General features: G+C 40.1%; 1 protein-coding gene across 1 annotated transcript in view; it reads right to left on the bottom strand.

Moving 5' to 3' along the window:
- Window positions 1-15,756, bottom strand: part of dpyda.1 (dihydropyrimidine dehydrogenase a, tandem duplicate 1) — a 619,381-nt gene that overhangs the window by 11,792 nt on the left and 591,833 nt on the right. Inside the window, exon 21 of the mRNA XM_048601540.1 lies at window positions 13,843-13,983. Within this exon, the coding sequence (XP_048457497.1) occupies window positions 13,843-13,983 (141 nt within the window). The remainder of the gene's footprint in view (window positions 1-13,842; window positions 13,984-15,756) is intronic.

The following is a 15,756-nucleotide window of genomic DNA, read 5'->3' as shown; positions in this document are numbered from 1 at the left end:
AGGGTTCCCAAGCGGAATATGAGTTGCTGTTCCTGCAACCTTCGGGTGGCATCGTTGTGGCACTGCAGGAGGCCCAGGATGGACATGTCGTCTGAGGAATGGGAGGGGGAGTTGAAATGGTTCGCGACTGGGAGGTGCAGTTGTTTATTGCGAACCGAGCGTAGGTGTTCTGCAAAGCGGTCCCTGAGTCTCCGCTTGGTTTCCCCGATGTAGAGGAAGCCACACCGGGTACAGCGGATGCCGTATACCACATTGCCATTGTATTTATGTTTCTCAGCAAACGTTACATTCTGCTGTTTCCCTGGCAGGATTCTAATGTGGTAACAGTGAGGGGGTTTGAAGTTAGCTGACATCCCTGCGTTCGGTCCCTTGAAAGCATCGATAAGAAATTCTGATGGAGAGTTGACACATTTTCCCCTCACCCCTTGACATACAGTGCGTGAAAGCATTTCTGTGAGTACAACCATCTTAACAAGCACAACAAAAAGCAGTCCTTGTATCTGAAAATCCTTTTTTCACATTGCCATCTTGTTTCTTGGATGGGCGCCCATATCACTGTTACCAGTGCAGCACACATTTCATTATAATCATTCCATCACAGAGTTATACGATGGAATCATAGAACCACCGAATGCTCGCAGCACAGGAGGCCATTAAGCATGTTATGTTCATGCCAGATCTCTGCAAGTACAACTCAGCTAGTCCTACTACCCCACCTGCCCTGCAAATGTTCTGATAATTACCTAACACTCTTTTGAAATCCATGTTTGAATAAATCTCCAGTATGCCGTCAGCAGTGCATTCCAGATCTTAACCACTCTCTGCATCAAAAAAAAGTTATTCCTCAAGTCTTCTTTGGTTTTTTTTGGCCATTCAGGCGACAACATATTAGTCGATGCAAGTTCAGTGCAGCTGCACTTTTCCATAATGCTACACCGTTTGGTGTTTAGTTTTAATATAGTCACAATTAATTACTGAGATCCTCAGCACTTTAACCATACCCTCAATTGGCCCTTATCCATCAATGAGAAAGCAATTAAAAGCTTGCCACAGGTTTCCATCAACTGCTCTTTTGGTACCCTCCACACTGTCAGAAATGATGAAGGCAATCAAATATCTACCTAATGTTCAAGCTAATTACTATTAATGTTAAAGAATAGAGGTCTACAAGGCTAGAGGTCAAAGCCTGGTCAAGAAGCCTACAGAATTCTTTCGATTTATGTAGGAGCAAGGAACCATCCCACCAGAGTATGAAGATGCCTCCATTGTCCTCCTGTACAAGCACGAAAGAACTTGCCAATCTTTGAAAACATATAAGGAAATACTTACTTCTCTCTTTTTTTCACTGGGAAAATCATTATCAGAATCTTTCCGAACCATTCAGTGCAAAATCTCAAGCCAGGGAGATTGTTTGCAGTCAGACAGCCCATCAGTGTGGCTATGTTTGTTTAGTTTAGCTGAGGGCTGTGAGAACCTTAAATTGAGAGATTCGGCTGCCCTGAGAAATTTGTTTTAATGGTTTGACAGTTTTGTGATGGCATGCTTGCACATATCCTGGATGATGGCAACCTATTTCCAGGCGTTGGAGTTAAACAGAGCTGTATGCTAACACCAACCCTCTTCAACATGTCAATCCTCCACCAGGGTCTCCAATATCTTGTTATGACAATCGTGGCACCAAAATCAGATATTGCACTGAACAGGAAGTTGCTCAATCTGAGGCCACTCAGGCAAATGTTAAGGTCTTCAAATATACTTTGCTACTTTCTGTTGGCCAATGAAGGTGCACCAGCTGCTGGTTTAGAGCTGGACAGTCAATGTAGCATGGTCTTTTTAACCAAAGCATGCAATAACCTTAGACTTACGATCAGCGAGAGAAAACCTGAAATAATGTACTGGCCTGTTCCAGGCAAGCACTAACTCGCACCCAACTTTTCAATCTGTGAACAGAACTTGTCGGCATTGGGAAATGCTCACATCTTGGCAGCAAACTCCCTGAGCTGTCTATAATGACAGCAACATAGCAATGACAGCAGACTTCAAACATCAGTCTGGGAATAAAGAAGACTAAATCGATTTGCCAATCTGAAAGTTTGTACAGCAAACTCCCTGTGCTGCTCCAGGTGCCAGAACTGGACTGTGTACAAGCATTATGTCAAGAAGCACAACTACACTCACTTGAGATGCCTTTGGAAGGTTCCAAAGATCTGACAGCAGGACAAAATGCCCAATACAGAGCTGGCATGCCAAGTATCCACAATGTATTGAGACAGTCACAAGTGAGTTTGATTTGTCATGGAGCCAGAATGCCTGACATTTGCTTCTGATCGGAGTTTGAGCCTAGGGTTCCTTCCCTTGCTGGTCAAAGGAAGTGTCTGAAGGCTTTACTTAGAGGTTATGATATTGACTTGGAGTCCTGGGAGAAGTTCATTCAGGATTGTTGCCACATAACAAATGTGCAGCTCCCTTTCGAAAGCAAGTGCATTACAAAAGAAAAGTGGAGTCGCCAGAAGAGGAAATCCCAAGCAACTTGTCAAAAACTAAATCACTGTTGTATCCTGTCCTATTTGCAACAGAATTGGGTGCAATCCTGGGTGCAAATCACCCTTAGCAGTCACCTACGCACCCACTGGAACTTGACCAAATGCTCCTGAAGCAGCAATTGGTAGACAGATCTATATGATCCCACAGCCAACGGATCAGATCTAAGCTCTGCAGTCCCGCCACAATCCAGTTCTGAATGGTGGTGAACAATTAAACAACTCACTGAAGGACGAGGAGGCTCCACAAATATCTCCATCCTGAATGATGGAAGTGGCCAGGACATCAGTGCAAAAGTTAAGGCTGAAGCATTTGCAGCAATCTTCAGCCAGAAGTGCCGAGTAGATGACCCATCTGAGCTTCCTCTATCCCCAGCATTACAGATACCAGTCTTCAGCCAATTGGATTCACTCCACGTGATACCAAGAAATGGTTGGAGGCACTGGATACTGCAAAAGCTGTAGGACCTGACAACATTCCGGTAATAGTACTGAAGACTTGCACTCCAGAATTTGCTGCTCCCCTAGCCAAGCTGTTCTAGTACAGTTACAACACTGGCATCTACCTGACAATGTAGAAATTTGCCCAGGTACGTCCTGTACATAAAAAACAGGACAAATCCAATCCAGCCAATTACTGCTCAATCAGTATACTCTTGATCATCAGTAAAGTGATGGAAGATGTCATCAGTGCTATCAAGCAGCACCTGCTCAGCAATAACCTGCTCAGTGATGCCCAGTTTGGGATCTGCCAGGGCCACTCAGCTCCTGACCTCATTACAGCCTTGGTTCAAACATGGACAAAAGAGCTGAATTCCAGAGGCAAGGTGAGAGAGTGACAGCCCTTGACATCAAGGCAGCATTCAACCATTTTTGGCATCAAGAAGCCCTAGCAAAACTAAAATCAGTAGGTATCAGGGGGCAAACTCTCTGCTGGTTGGGTTTACACCCAGCACATATGAAGATGGTCATAGTTGTTGGAGGTCAGTCATTTCAGTTCCAGGACATCTCTGCAGAAATTCCTAAGGGTAGTGTCCTAGGCCCAACCATCTTCAGTTGTTTCACCAATGACCTTTTCTGCATCATAGCGCCAGAAGTGGGAATGTTTGGTGATGATTGCACAACGTTCAGCACCATTCACAACTCCTCGGATACTGAAGCAGTCCATGTTCAAATGCAACAAAATCTGCACATTATCCAGGCTTGGGCTGACAAGGGGCAACTAATGTTGTGCTACACAAATGCCAGACTATGACCATCACAAATAACATTTATTGGTCAGTGCATTGAGTATAGGAGTCGGGAGGTCATGTTGCGGCTGTACAGGACATTAGTTAGGCCACTTTTAGAATACTGTGTTTAATTCTGGTCTCCCTGCTATAGGAAGGATGTTGTGAAACTTGAAAAGATTCAGAAAAGATTAACAAGGATGTTGCTAGGGTTGAGGGTATGAGCTACTGGAAAATTCTGAACGGCTGGGGCTATTTTCCCTGGAGCATCGGAAGCTGAATGATGACCTTATAAAAGTTTATAAAATCATGATACGGTGAATAGCCAAGGTATTTTCCCCAGAGTAGGGGAGTCCAAAACTGGAGGGTGTAGGTTTAAGGTGAGATGGGAAATATTTAAAAGGGACTTAAGGGGTAACTTTTTCATGCAGATAATGTTGCATGTATGGAATGAGCTGTCAGAGGAGGTGGTGGAGGCTGGTACAATTACAACATCAGCATTGGTATATGAATAGGAAGGGTTTAGAGGAATATGGGCCAAATGCTGGCCAATGGGACTAGATTAATTTTGGGATATTTGGTTGTCATGGATGAGTTGGACCGAAGGGTCTGTTTCCATGCTGTACCTCTCTTTGACTCTAAGAAAATATAACTCAAAAATCATAAAATTAAGTGAATGTAAAAAAATCTTAAAAAGCAAAAAGAAGCAAAGAAATGTAAAGATAACTGAGAGAAAATAAAGAAATAGGGGCTCCCTCCAGGAGAAAAAAAAATATACAATAATCACACTTAGTCATCTGTAACTAATGTGATAAACACTTTTAGCCTGCTTGTTTAGCACTGCTCTACACCCTGGGTATGCTGCACAGGACTGAAAATCTTATTTGTTCAATTGATGGTTCTGACATTCACTTCTCATTGGCTTTGATCATAATCCATCTGTCGGACCAACTCTATGATTTATTCCCTCTCAAAATTCTACCTGGTCCTTCCAGAGAGGGTGAAATCTTTAGCCTACTCTAAACTGACAGGTGAAGGCTTGAGCTTGAACCCAAGATGGAAAATTACAGTATTTTAATTTAAAATAATAACTTTAAAGGTAACATGTAAATAATTCATGTAAAATTCAACTCTCCTCTAACTTAATTTCACTTAAATAATAAAAAATCTTAATTCATTTTTTTTCCTTTGCAATAAAGATTCCTTTGGGCCAAGCTGTCCTGTTTCATATTAATTAGATCCCCACCATTTAGCAAAGAGGGAGAATTTTCTCTTAATTGTTATTTCATGGATTGTGTCAATTGCTTTGTTGTCTTCATTTACCACTTAGCTTGATCTACTTTGTTATTTAGTGCAACTTTGATTGTCAGGGGTAAACTGCATGATTACCTGTACCACTGGAATCTAATACACAGAAGTCAGCATAGATCCAGAGGAGAAAATCCCTGTTTAACCAGAGTGCCCTAATATTTTGAGGATACAACACCATATGGGGTCTTTAAAAATTCTACATTGATACAAATATGGATTTTGGCCTTTGAGAAAGTTCCATATGAAAGGCTGCTGGTTTAGATCAAAGCTGTGGGAGTTCAGAGTAAATATTGAGAAAGGTCAGAAATTGGTTGAAAGAAAGAAGTCAGTGGATATTTGTTCAAGTTGCTTGGGGATGGTGGGGTGTGTGTTGTTGAGGGAACAGTGTTGAGTGGGATGCCTAAGGAATAAGTACAGGAACAACTGTTGTCCGTTACAATGACTAAGATTCAGAAAGAAAGCCCATAAAAAAGGAAGCCAACAAGGTCTAATTTAGATAACAAACAAAGAACTTCAGATTCTGAGGAAGGGTCACCAGACCCGAAACTTTAACTCTGATTTTCTCTTTACAGATGCTGCCAGGCCAGCTGAGCTTTTCCAGCAACTTTTGTTTTTGTTCCTGATTTACAGCATCCACAGTTCTTTTGGTTTTTATTAAAGAACTTCAGATGCTGGAGATCTGAAACAAACCAAACAGAAATTGCTGGAGACAGTCAGCAAATCTGACAGTATCTGTGGAGAGAAAGCAGAGATAATGTTTTGAATCCAGTGACTCTTCTTCAGATTGGAAATGTTAACTCTGTTTTCTCTTTGCAGATAATGCGAGACCTTTTAACGCCCAATTTCTGCCCCCACTGAATATCTTTGTATATTTGGCACTCAATAAGCAGAAATTAGGCAAAGGCAGAGAGAGTTTCCCCCAGCACCTGGAGATCTGGCAAGAGCGCCACATCACCAACAAGGGGTGTGCCATGGGATGAAGACCCTGGGGACGATATCTTGGCAGCCCTACTGGTGATGTGGAAACTGGTAAAGTGCCCACTGAATTCCCATGACAGCTAATAGACGGCCAGGTGAGTGATGGTTTTTGGGGCAGGGTGAAATCTGCAGCTAGGATGGGGTTGGAGGTGGGAGAGGTCAGCTCTCAGCGGGCACTGCCGTCCCCACCCCCTTGCTCGCTCACTTAACCAGGCACTGAGTCGCTGACAATGAAGGCCATCCATCAGCCTTCCTGCCTTAACCTGGGCAGGATTGGACAGTGGCAGCTTTCCAATCACGATTCTCCCACCAGAATAAATGCAGCCCTGACACCAAACCTGTGTCAAGGGCATGCACAAAATCTCCAGCCACTGCACAGTCACAAACTAGGTGACAGAAAGTTGGATTGTTTCCGAACTCCCACTGAATTCCCTTTGACACCAAAGAGAGGCATGTTTACCTTCCTCCTTGGAGAACACTCATTAGACAACTGACAAACAAGGTTTGAGTTCCAGCTCAGAAAACAGCAGATACCACGAGCTCCTGACAGGGAGAAAATGATCAATTCTACTTGTTGACAATACCTTGTATTAATATATTATTTTTAACGAAGGGGAAAAACATAGAGATAAATAAGAGAAATGATGCTGAGAAAATGAAGGAAGAAGTAAGGTGATGTGACAGGAAGCTCAGTGGAAAGTATTCTTATTTAAGGGTCAGGAAACAAGATGGTCGGCAGATGAGAGTTGAGAAGAGGTGAACTGTAGTTTGCTGCACCTCAGCAGAGAAATCTGTCCTTCAATCCCATATTGATTCATAAGGTCGGGTTGTTAATTGTCCCATTCTTGTTTTTTTTCTCTGCATATTTAACTATGGAATATTGTCTTCTCTGTGACAGATAAATCAGAGCATCACAGAATGGTTCCAGTACAGAAGGAAGCCATTTGGCTGGCTGTGTCTGTGGCAGTTCTCAATAAGAAGCTACTCAGCTGATTACACATCAGCTACACCTCCTGCTTCTCTCTGTACCCTTGCATTTTTTTTGTCTTCAGATATTTAGCCAATTCTTTTCTGTAAGCCAACATTAAATCTGTGTTCACCACATACTCAAGCCTGCGTCAAAAAAAGTCTCCCCTCATTGCACCGTTGCATCTTTTACCAATCAACTTGAATCTTGCCAGAATATTAAATTCCACTCCAATAATTGGGATTAGTACATCAGCAGAAACATCCCTCCAACTATCAGAATGAACATGCTTCAGATCTTCAAATGTTTAACAGGTGCACTTCAAAATTGTTATAGACAGAAAAAAGATTCAATAGCCAGACCTTGATTGAGAAAGCTGAGGCAAGGTGATGGAGGGCATTGACTCTTTTACAAAAGCAAATCATACCAAACCACCGAAAAGTAGAGTAGAATTTCTAAAGTTAGAAAGAGCTGTGACAGCCCGCTGTGCGATCATTAACACTTTAATGGCTTGGAAAGAGGTGACTGTTTTCTCAGTGCTCCTCAATCAATATAAGCCACACTTGTGGAGAGTGGCCAGTAAGCATAGTTGATGATATGTGCATGAACCTCGACCTTTACCAATGTCATGGTAAAGTGAGCAGACGTTGAAAACAGTGCTCAAAATTTGCATTGCTGTGAAAACAGAGTCACCGCTATATCCTCCACTGCAGGGTGAATTTCCATTTTCTTTTTTATAGCTTTTCTTCTGGTTCCTTCAACTCTTTTTAATTAAAAAAAAATCTCTGTCTCTTTCTTGTTCCCCATTTTCCAACCTTCCTCTATACTTGTTTGGCCTGCAGGTTTTGGAAGGGCTGCTTTATGTGCCCGTGCAGCCCCAGCATACATGATCCATACTTATCAGAGCTTTAAACTAGGGGCTAAAAGTTTGTTTGTGTATTGCCACTTTAAAACATTACTGCACAGATTATATTAATTTCCCACAAACAGACAGGATTGAGATTCACAAGTGAGTGCAAAGATTCTTTTAAGCTTAGTCAGACTGGATAAATAAGACTGTACTAAGGTCATCACAGTAAATAAAGTGACTAACATTTTCAGAATGATACATCCTCTATTGAAATTATTTGCTTCAGTCTCATTAGGACTTGTACATCTCATTTATAGGGCACTTCAGTGCAATTTATAGTGCAGTAAGTGCCACACTTAAAATCTGATTTGAAATTGTAAATAGATTTATTTCAGAACAATAAAATTAAATGACCACATGTTTTCGTTTAATCTGTTGAGTAGGTTAGATAGGAAAGGAATAAGGATTAATAGGTTAACACGTGCAACATAGGCTGAAGGCTAAATATTCATGTGAGTTCCAAAATTCAGACTTTGCTTACTTATGTGTTAAAAATATATTTCAGATACTTTCTCACTGGGAAACAATGTTAAGTTTTTACGTAATTCTTCTGCCAGATAATTTTTAATATATTTTATTAATGGCTATAAAGAAGTATATTGTCAAGTTTGTCTGAGTTTGCAGACAATCGGGGAGGAGCAACTGTATCTGTGAGGGGCAAGGCTGTAAAAGAAGCTTGTGGCATACGTGTGATCACATCGCTTGTGATTGTTTTACATAATCATATTGAAGTGGCACTGTATGTGGTTTCGACAGAAAAATGTCTCATTGATAACAAGGGTCCCAGATGTGAGCTATATGTTAAAATTTCTAATGTGTAAGCATGCCTAACCTCCCCAGGGTATGCTGAATTTTCTTTGGCCTCTCAAATTCTTATTATGAGACAATGGAAGTGCCACAGCTGCTGTATTAAAGTGAAGATTCACTCCTTTCACTACATGGTTTTGATCAAGCTACAGATATTGTCTCACTAGATAACCTGTAACTCATCCATGAATTCAAGATTGGACAACATCTCACTACTTTCTGAAAATACAGGCTGTAGACCATCTGTTAAGGTGACATTTATGTGATTTTTATCTGATATTCTCTCATGTATAAACTTTAATTAAAGCCACATATTGTAGATGTTTTCTTTTCCACCAGTAAATTGGAGCAGAACCATTCTCATGTTTTGGGTACTTCATTGACAGGAGAAAAAGAGACAGATAGCAAAAAGGGCAGATTTTTGATTCACAAGTTCTAATGAGTAGATTCAAGCTATTGACTCACTGTCTTGATTTAAAAATAAGTGTTATGAATCTGGATCATCTGGTTCCAACTAATGAGCAAAAAGCTACTTAACACTTCCATGAATTTAGTCATATATTTCATTAGCAAAGACTCAGCTTGCTACAAGATGTAATATTTTAGGTCTTATTTGGTTTTAAATTATTTCCTTAACTGCTCAGGGATGTAAGGATGTTAATAGGCAATCAGAGGCACAAGGGAAAGAAATTTAACTCCTAAAGAGCTAGTAGCTAGATTATTAGCTAGTTTTGCCTCCACTATAATATTCCCCCCTCACTTCCACTCAACAGGCAGTCTTTTCCAAGCAAGAGGGCTAAGCAGTTTGATCTATTTCTGTGCAAGTTGTCCATTACGGTTTAGGTACTAGTACAAGGAACTCTTGATTTGATCTCATTTTCTCCCTGTTACCAAGCACCTAATGATTTGAGTCACTCAGCTTCCAGGACATGTGTAGTTTCATACATTTGCAAAGGTTGATGCTCAGCATAGTGCATGAATAAATTGTGCTCCCAAGTCAGTATCACATTGCATTTTAAACTGATTCTTTTTAACATGCTATCATAAGACATCACCTACCCACGAGTTGCATGTATAAACAGGCCTACATTTAGAATGTGTTGAAAAATGACTTAATTGAGCCCAAGCACAGAATTCCCTGAACAGTGAACATCACAGATTAAGAGCAGATGTTCAGGAGGTTATGTAGAGGGAGAGCTAATACTAGTTTAGTTATAATGGTTACAGGGTGGCTGTTACTTTCTGATGTAATGGAATTAATACACTCAAAAGAACATCAACAAATTACACAATCGGGTCTGATTAAAATTTTGGTTGTTACTGCAAGCAATTCAGTAAACCATGGTGCAATTCGTAAACATAGTTGAAGTCAGTGGCCGTAGTTGACTTGAGTCTACACCATTATAGAGAATATGTGAGAATTGACATGGGTCTCCATTTCTGTTTGCTTTTATATTAAATGTGACAGAAATAAATGCAATGTAAAACTAGCTGGATAAAAAACTGTCCTGTACTCCAAAATAATATGCAGAAAAGGTAATAAAGAACTAATGAATTTTCCAGTGCTCCAAGGATTGCTATCACAGGAGCCAAAAATTTGAATTTTAATTGTAATTGTCCAAACCAAAAACCTAATTATCATCTCCTTAAGAATAAAAACCATATTCTTTTTTTACTATGTGTATTTACTATGCATCTCTTTCTATTAATTGAAATTGAAATTAAAAGTCTCTTTTTCCCCTGTCCTGAAGACAGATAGGTGAATATAATGGTGATCATTTACAGTAATCTAGGCTGTTACTATAGCAACAGAATCTGTAACATATCTGAAGTACAAGCTGTGAAGCTAGCAGTAAAATCAAAAATGTCGGTTTAATAAAGTGAATCAGATTTTTCTGAAGGCCGTTTAAATGTGTTTGTTATATTTTATGTGAAGATTTCTGAATTTGCCCCAAACCAACTGTCTTTAGGCTATCTCTAACAGGGAACGTATCCAGAGCTGCAAACAATATAAAATATAGATATACTTTTTTAAAAGGGAGGGTTAGAACAACTGGAATGAGTTGCCAGGGAGGTGAAAGGGGCTGCGACATGGAATTACTGAAGCGGTAGGAATGTAGAGTCACAGGGTTATCAACTCAAAGAGGACATATTCCTGGGGGTTTCTGCCCACAATCTCCCTACTTGTAATCAGCCCAGCTAAATAAATTTCTTATCCATCCACAACAGCTTATGACCAAATACACAGAAATTTTCAAACAAAAAATGATAAATGAAAATCTTCTGTTTAATGTCCAGCTGATTTTTCACCAAAGTTGCTTGCAGCAGCATTGGGGACATTAATTTTTAATTCCTGGAGAGTTCAGGCTGCCAATCCTGAGGTTTTTACTTGGAATGGTTCAATATTTTTGTAGCAATGTATCCCATGATCAAGTTCAGGAAATACCCCCCATTCTCAAAGTTGTCTGAATGATCGATGGATTGTTCTGAAGGTTGAACAATAAACATTGGTTTTCACTCACCTGCTGACTCAAAATGGGTGGAGGGAACTATTTCTCAACTGGAACAGAAATGCCTGAGGCTCGATCAATATTCGGCCTTGCTCCTCATTTTAATGACTGGCAAACTCCACAGACCTATTATGTATTCCTAAGTAGCTGGCCAGTAAAGCAAAGATGGATGAAGGAGTCATGCTGCCGTCAGCTCCACACTCAGGTAAATAATTTTCAATTAACTCAGCCTTTTCGTGGCAACTTCCATGCAGCCTCTCAAAGGACAATGGTGCATGGACCTCTAGCAAGCCACTCAGTTCGAGTAATTAGGGGTGAGCAATAAATGTTGATGATACTAGTGATGCCCATGTCCCATGAAAGAATGAAGAAAATGAACCATGGAAAGGTTTTAGGAGAATTTGAGATGACAATGAAGTTGTGTTACATCTCTTTAACTTAGTCGATGGAGTATCCAATACTTTATGTGAAAGAAGAGCTGATAATGTAATTAGAGTGCAACTTGGTTAAGATGCTCTTTCCTAGAGTGTGAACCTGATACAGCCAGAAACAGGGCAGTTGGGGGAGGGAATGGTTTGTAAAGAAAGCAAGAAGTTTGGAAAATCCGAGGCTACTCTCATTTTTAACCATTCCACAAACCAAAACGGGTCAGTGGGGGGTGGGGGTGGGGGCAAGACAGAGGGATGAGTTAAACATCTATCCTCAAGTATGTATGAATCTTAGTTCCTGGGATCAAGATAAATATAAAACTATTTTATGTGGAAGCTGGTATCTATGCAATGCTTTATTGAAATTCTAGTGTGACAAGAAAATACTTTGATCAGGCTTGAAATATGGCACCGATCCGTCCGTTTCTTACATGGAAGAACTGAGTACTTCTGCACAAGTTGCAGACCTTCGCTTGAAGTTTGCTAAGACTAGCGGAAACATCCACTGATTCCTACTGGGATGTGTGCACCAATATGTCCTGCAAAAACTAAGGCTCTGACCCTGATGCATTTGCACCAAGTCAGAAAGCAGAAGGAAGAGATGTGGGCATTTTTAAAAAATTTATTCATGGGATGGGGGCCTTGTTGGCTAGGTCAGCATTTATTGTCCATCCTTAGTTGCCTTTGAGAAGGGAGGAAATTCCAGGATTTTGATCCAATGGCACTGAAGGAATGTCAAAATATTTCCCTGTCAGGATGGTAAATAGCTTGGAGGGGAACTTTCAGGTGGTGATATTCTCTTGTATCTGCAGCTGTTGCCCTTTGAAATGGTAATGGTCATGGGTTTGGAAGTTGCTGTCCAAGGATATTTGGTGAATTTCTGTTGTGCGTCTAGTAAATGGTACACACTGCTGCTACTGAGCATCAGTGGCGGAGTGATTGGTTATTTATGTCATGCCAACCAAGCAGGCTTCTTTGTCCTGGATGGTGTGAAGCTTCTTGAGTGTTATTGGAGTTGCATACATCCAGACAAGTGGGGAATATTCCATCAGACTCCTGACTTGTGACTTGTAGAAGTTGGAAAGGCTTTGGGAAGTCAGGAGATGAGTTAATCACTGTAGTATTCATAGCCGCTGACTTGCTCTTGTCACCAATGTATTTATGTGGCAAGTCCAGTTCAGTTTCTGGTCAATGGTAACTCCCAGGTTGTTAATAATGGGGAGGTTCGGTAATGGTAACAACATTGTACATTAAAGATTGATGGTTAGATTGTCTTTTATTAGAGATGCCCATTGCCCAGAATTTTACCCAAATGATAGTTGCTGCTTGTTAACCCAAACCTAGATATAGACCAGGTCTTGCTGAATTTGGACATGGACTGCTGAAGAGGAGTCACGAATGGTGCTAAACGTTGTGCACTCATTGACGAATATGCCCACTTCTGACATTATGAAGGAGGAAAGTTCATTGATGAAACAGCTGAAAATGATTGGGCTGAGGACACGATCTTGAAAAATTTCTGAAAATATGTCCTTGTCCTGAGATGATACACTTCCAATCAACACAACCATCTTCCCATTTTCTAGCCATGACTCCAGCCAGCTTAGACTGGTGCTCCAAAATAGCCTTAATCACTTGAGAAGGAAAGGCAGGAAATAGAAGCTTGTGAGAAATTAAACTACATTAACAGTTAGTGTTTAGGGGGGATGGGTGGTGTCGAAATCCTGTGGCATCTGCAAAGCCAGAAGAATTTCTAAAGAGACTGTGATTTTCTCCTGTAAATTAAGTGCTGATGCAAGAGTCTGAGAAAGTATTCTGAATTTAATTTCAGACCATCATTAAATTGGTTAAAATATTGTTTAAAAACAGCAACTAATGGCGCGGACTCAAATGAAGTAACATTTATTCCACAAAAGGATCTAGCTTTAACAGCTTATTATTTAAATGAATAATTTACTTATGTTCATTTATCTGCACATTTTTGTGTGTAAATTTATTTACTAGAGGCCATAAAGTCTTCAGTTTGGTTGGCCCCAGGAAACTGCGTCCTGCTAAAGATTTCCTTGTAACAGATATACACAAGGATTTCAATTTGTACATCCAAATGCCCAATAAATCAGTTGCGATAATGCACATAGTGTTCATTATTAAAGGCTTCTTACCTGGTAACCAGAGTCATTACAAGTCATGTAGCATTTTCCACAGTTAATGCACATTTCTTCATCAATCAAAGCTACTACGTGCTCCTTGTTATTCAGGACACCATAGGCTCCAATATGTGGCAGAGTTCTACCAATTATTTCCTGCATAAGTACATGAGAAATGTTCAGCGTAATTTAGAAAGGCAAAAATATGTAGAAATTTTCAAGCAATTTACAAACTTTGATAAATGTGTGGGCTAGTATAGTACAGGTTAATAGTCCATGAGCCAAATGTCTGGTATTTTAATATTGTATTTTCAGAATAATTACACATGAATAAAAAATAAAGCTCTAGTTCTGAGAATAATAACATTCAAGTAACCAAACCTGATTATTTCATGAACTAAGCAATTATTTTACTGAATTATTCCATGTTTTTAACTTTGCTTCATCTTTTATCTCAGAAACGATTTTGAAGCTCTGTTCCACTCAGTCGTGTAATGTGAATGTTATTGTCAAGGCTTGCATTTATTTCCTGTACATAATTGACCTTGAGAATGTAGTGGTGATCCACTTTCTTGAACTGCTGTTGTAGTGTACCTTGGAGGTGGTGGTGTTCCCAGGCACCTGCTGCACTTGTTCTTCTTAGAACATAAAACAGTAAAGTACAGGAACAGGCCCTTCAGTCCACCATGTGCATTCCAACCATGGTGCCATCCTAAACTAATCCCATTTGCCTGCACATGGAGCATATCCCTCTATTTCCTGACTGTTCACGTGTCTGTCCTAATGCCTCTTACTTGTTGCTATCGTATCTGCTTCTACCACCTCTGCTGGCAGCATGCTCCAGGCACCTACCACCCTCACTGTGAAAAAAACTAGCCTCGCACATCTTCTTTAAGCTTTTCTCCTCTCACCTTAAACCTATGCCACTGGGAAAAGAAGACTCGGCTGTCCACCATACTCATGCCTCTCATACTATTATATGCTTTGATCAGGTTGCCCTACTTCCTCCCACTAATAAGCATCTGATGCTCTTGCAAAAACAATCCAAGTTGGACAGCCCTCTCCAAGGTCTCCACATGCTTCCTATAGTGTGGTAACTGGATCTGCACACAATACGCAAATATAGCCCAACTAAAGTCTTATACAGCTGCAACCTGACTTGTTGACATTAATACTCAATGCTCTGACTGATGAAGACAAGCATGCCATCTGCCTTCTTGACCGCCTTGTCTACTTGTGTTTCCTCTTCCAGGGACAAAGTCAGAAGTCACACAACACCAGGTTAAAATCCAACAAGTTTATTTGAAATCACAAGCTTTCAGAGCGCTGCTCCTTCATCACCTGACCCTCAGGATGTTAATGGTGGAGGAATAACAAAGGAAAAATCATTGATTCTCTTTCGTTGGAGATGGTCATTACTTAGCTTGTGTGACAAGAATGTTACTACTTGCTTATCTGAATGTTATACTTATTGCACTATATTAACATTAACTATTTTCCCCAATCCATTTTACAAAGTGGTATGATTCTTTTAAAACAGCACAATGACTTTGAAGGATGCTGTAGTGACTGATTGAGAGAAACCTAAGAAAAGTATTTGGTGATGACCATAAATTGGAAGCATATCTACTGCTGATGACTGAGAAAGCCTATTTAAAAGAAAACAGCAGCTATATTTAACCCTTATTTTAAGATACACATTTTTTTAATTCATAAAGATGCATATTCTTGAAAAGAACTGAAATGTTCCAATAAAACTGTACAGTGTTGTAAAAATATAATTACACATATTTTTTACATTAATGTAATATCTGAGTGTTTCCTTTTTGATTTAATTGATATAAGAAGTTGAATATCTACTCAGAGATGGGGAAGATGTGGTTTTGGTGGAGAAGGAGGATGGTAGAAGGGTGGGGGAAGTAGTATTTG

Source organism: Rhincodon typus, chromosome 10 (assembly GCF_021869965.1).
Source record: "Rhincodon typus isolate 14 chromosome 10, sRhiTyp1.1, whole genome shotgun sequence".
Classification (NCBI taxonomy): Eukaryota; Metazoa; Chordata; class Chondrichthyes; order Orectolobiformes; family Rhincodontidae; genus Rhincodon; species Rhincodon typus.
This window is presented reverse-complemented; position numbering and strand designations above follow the sequence as displayed.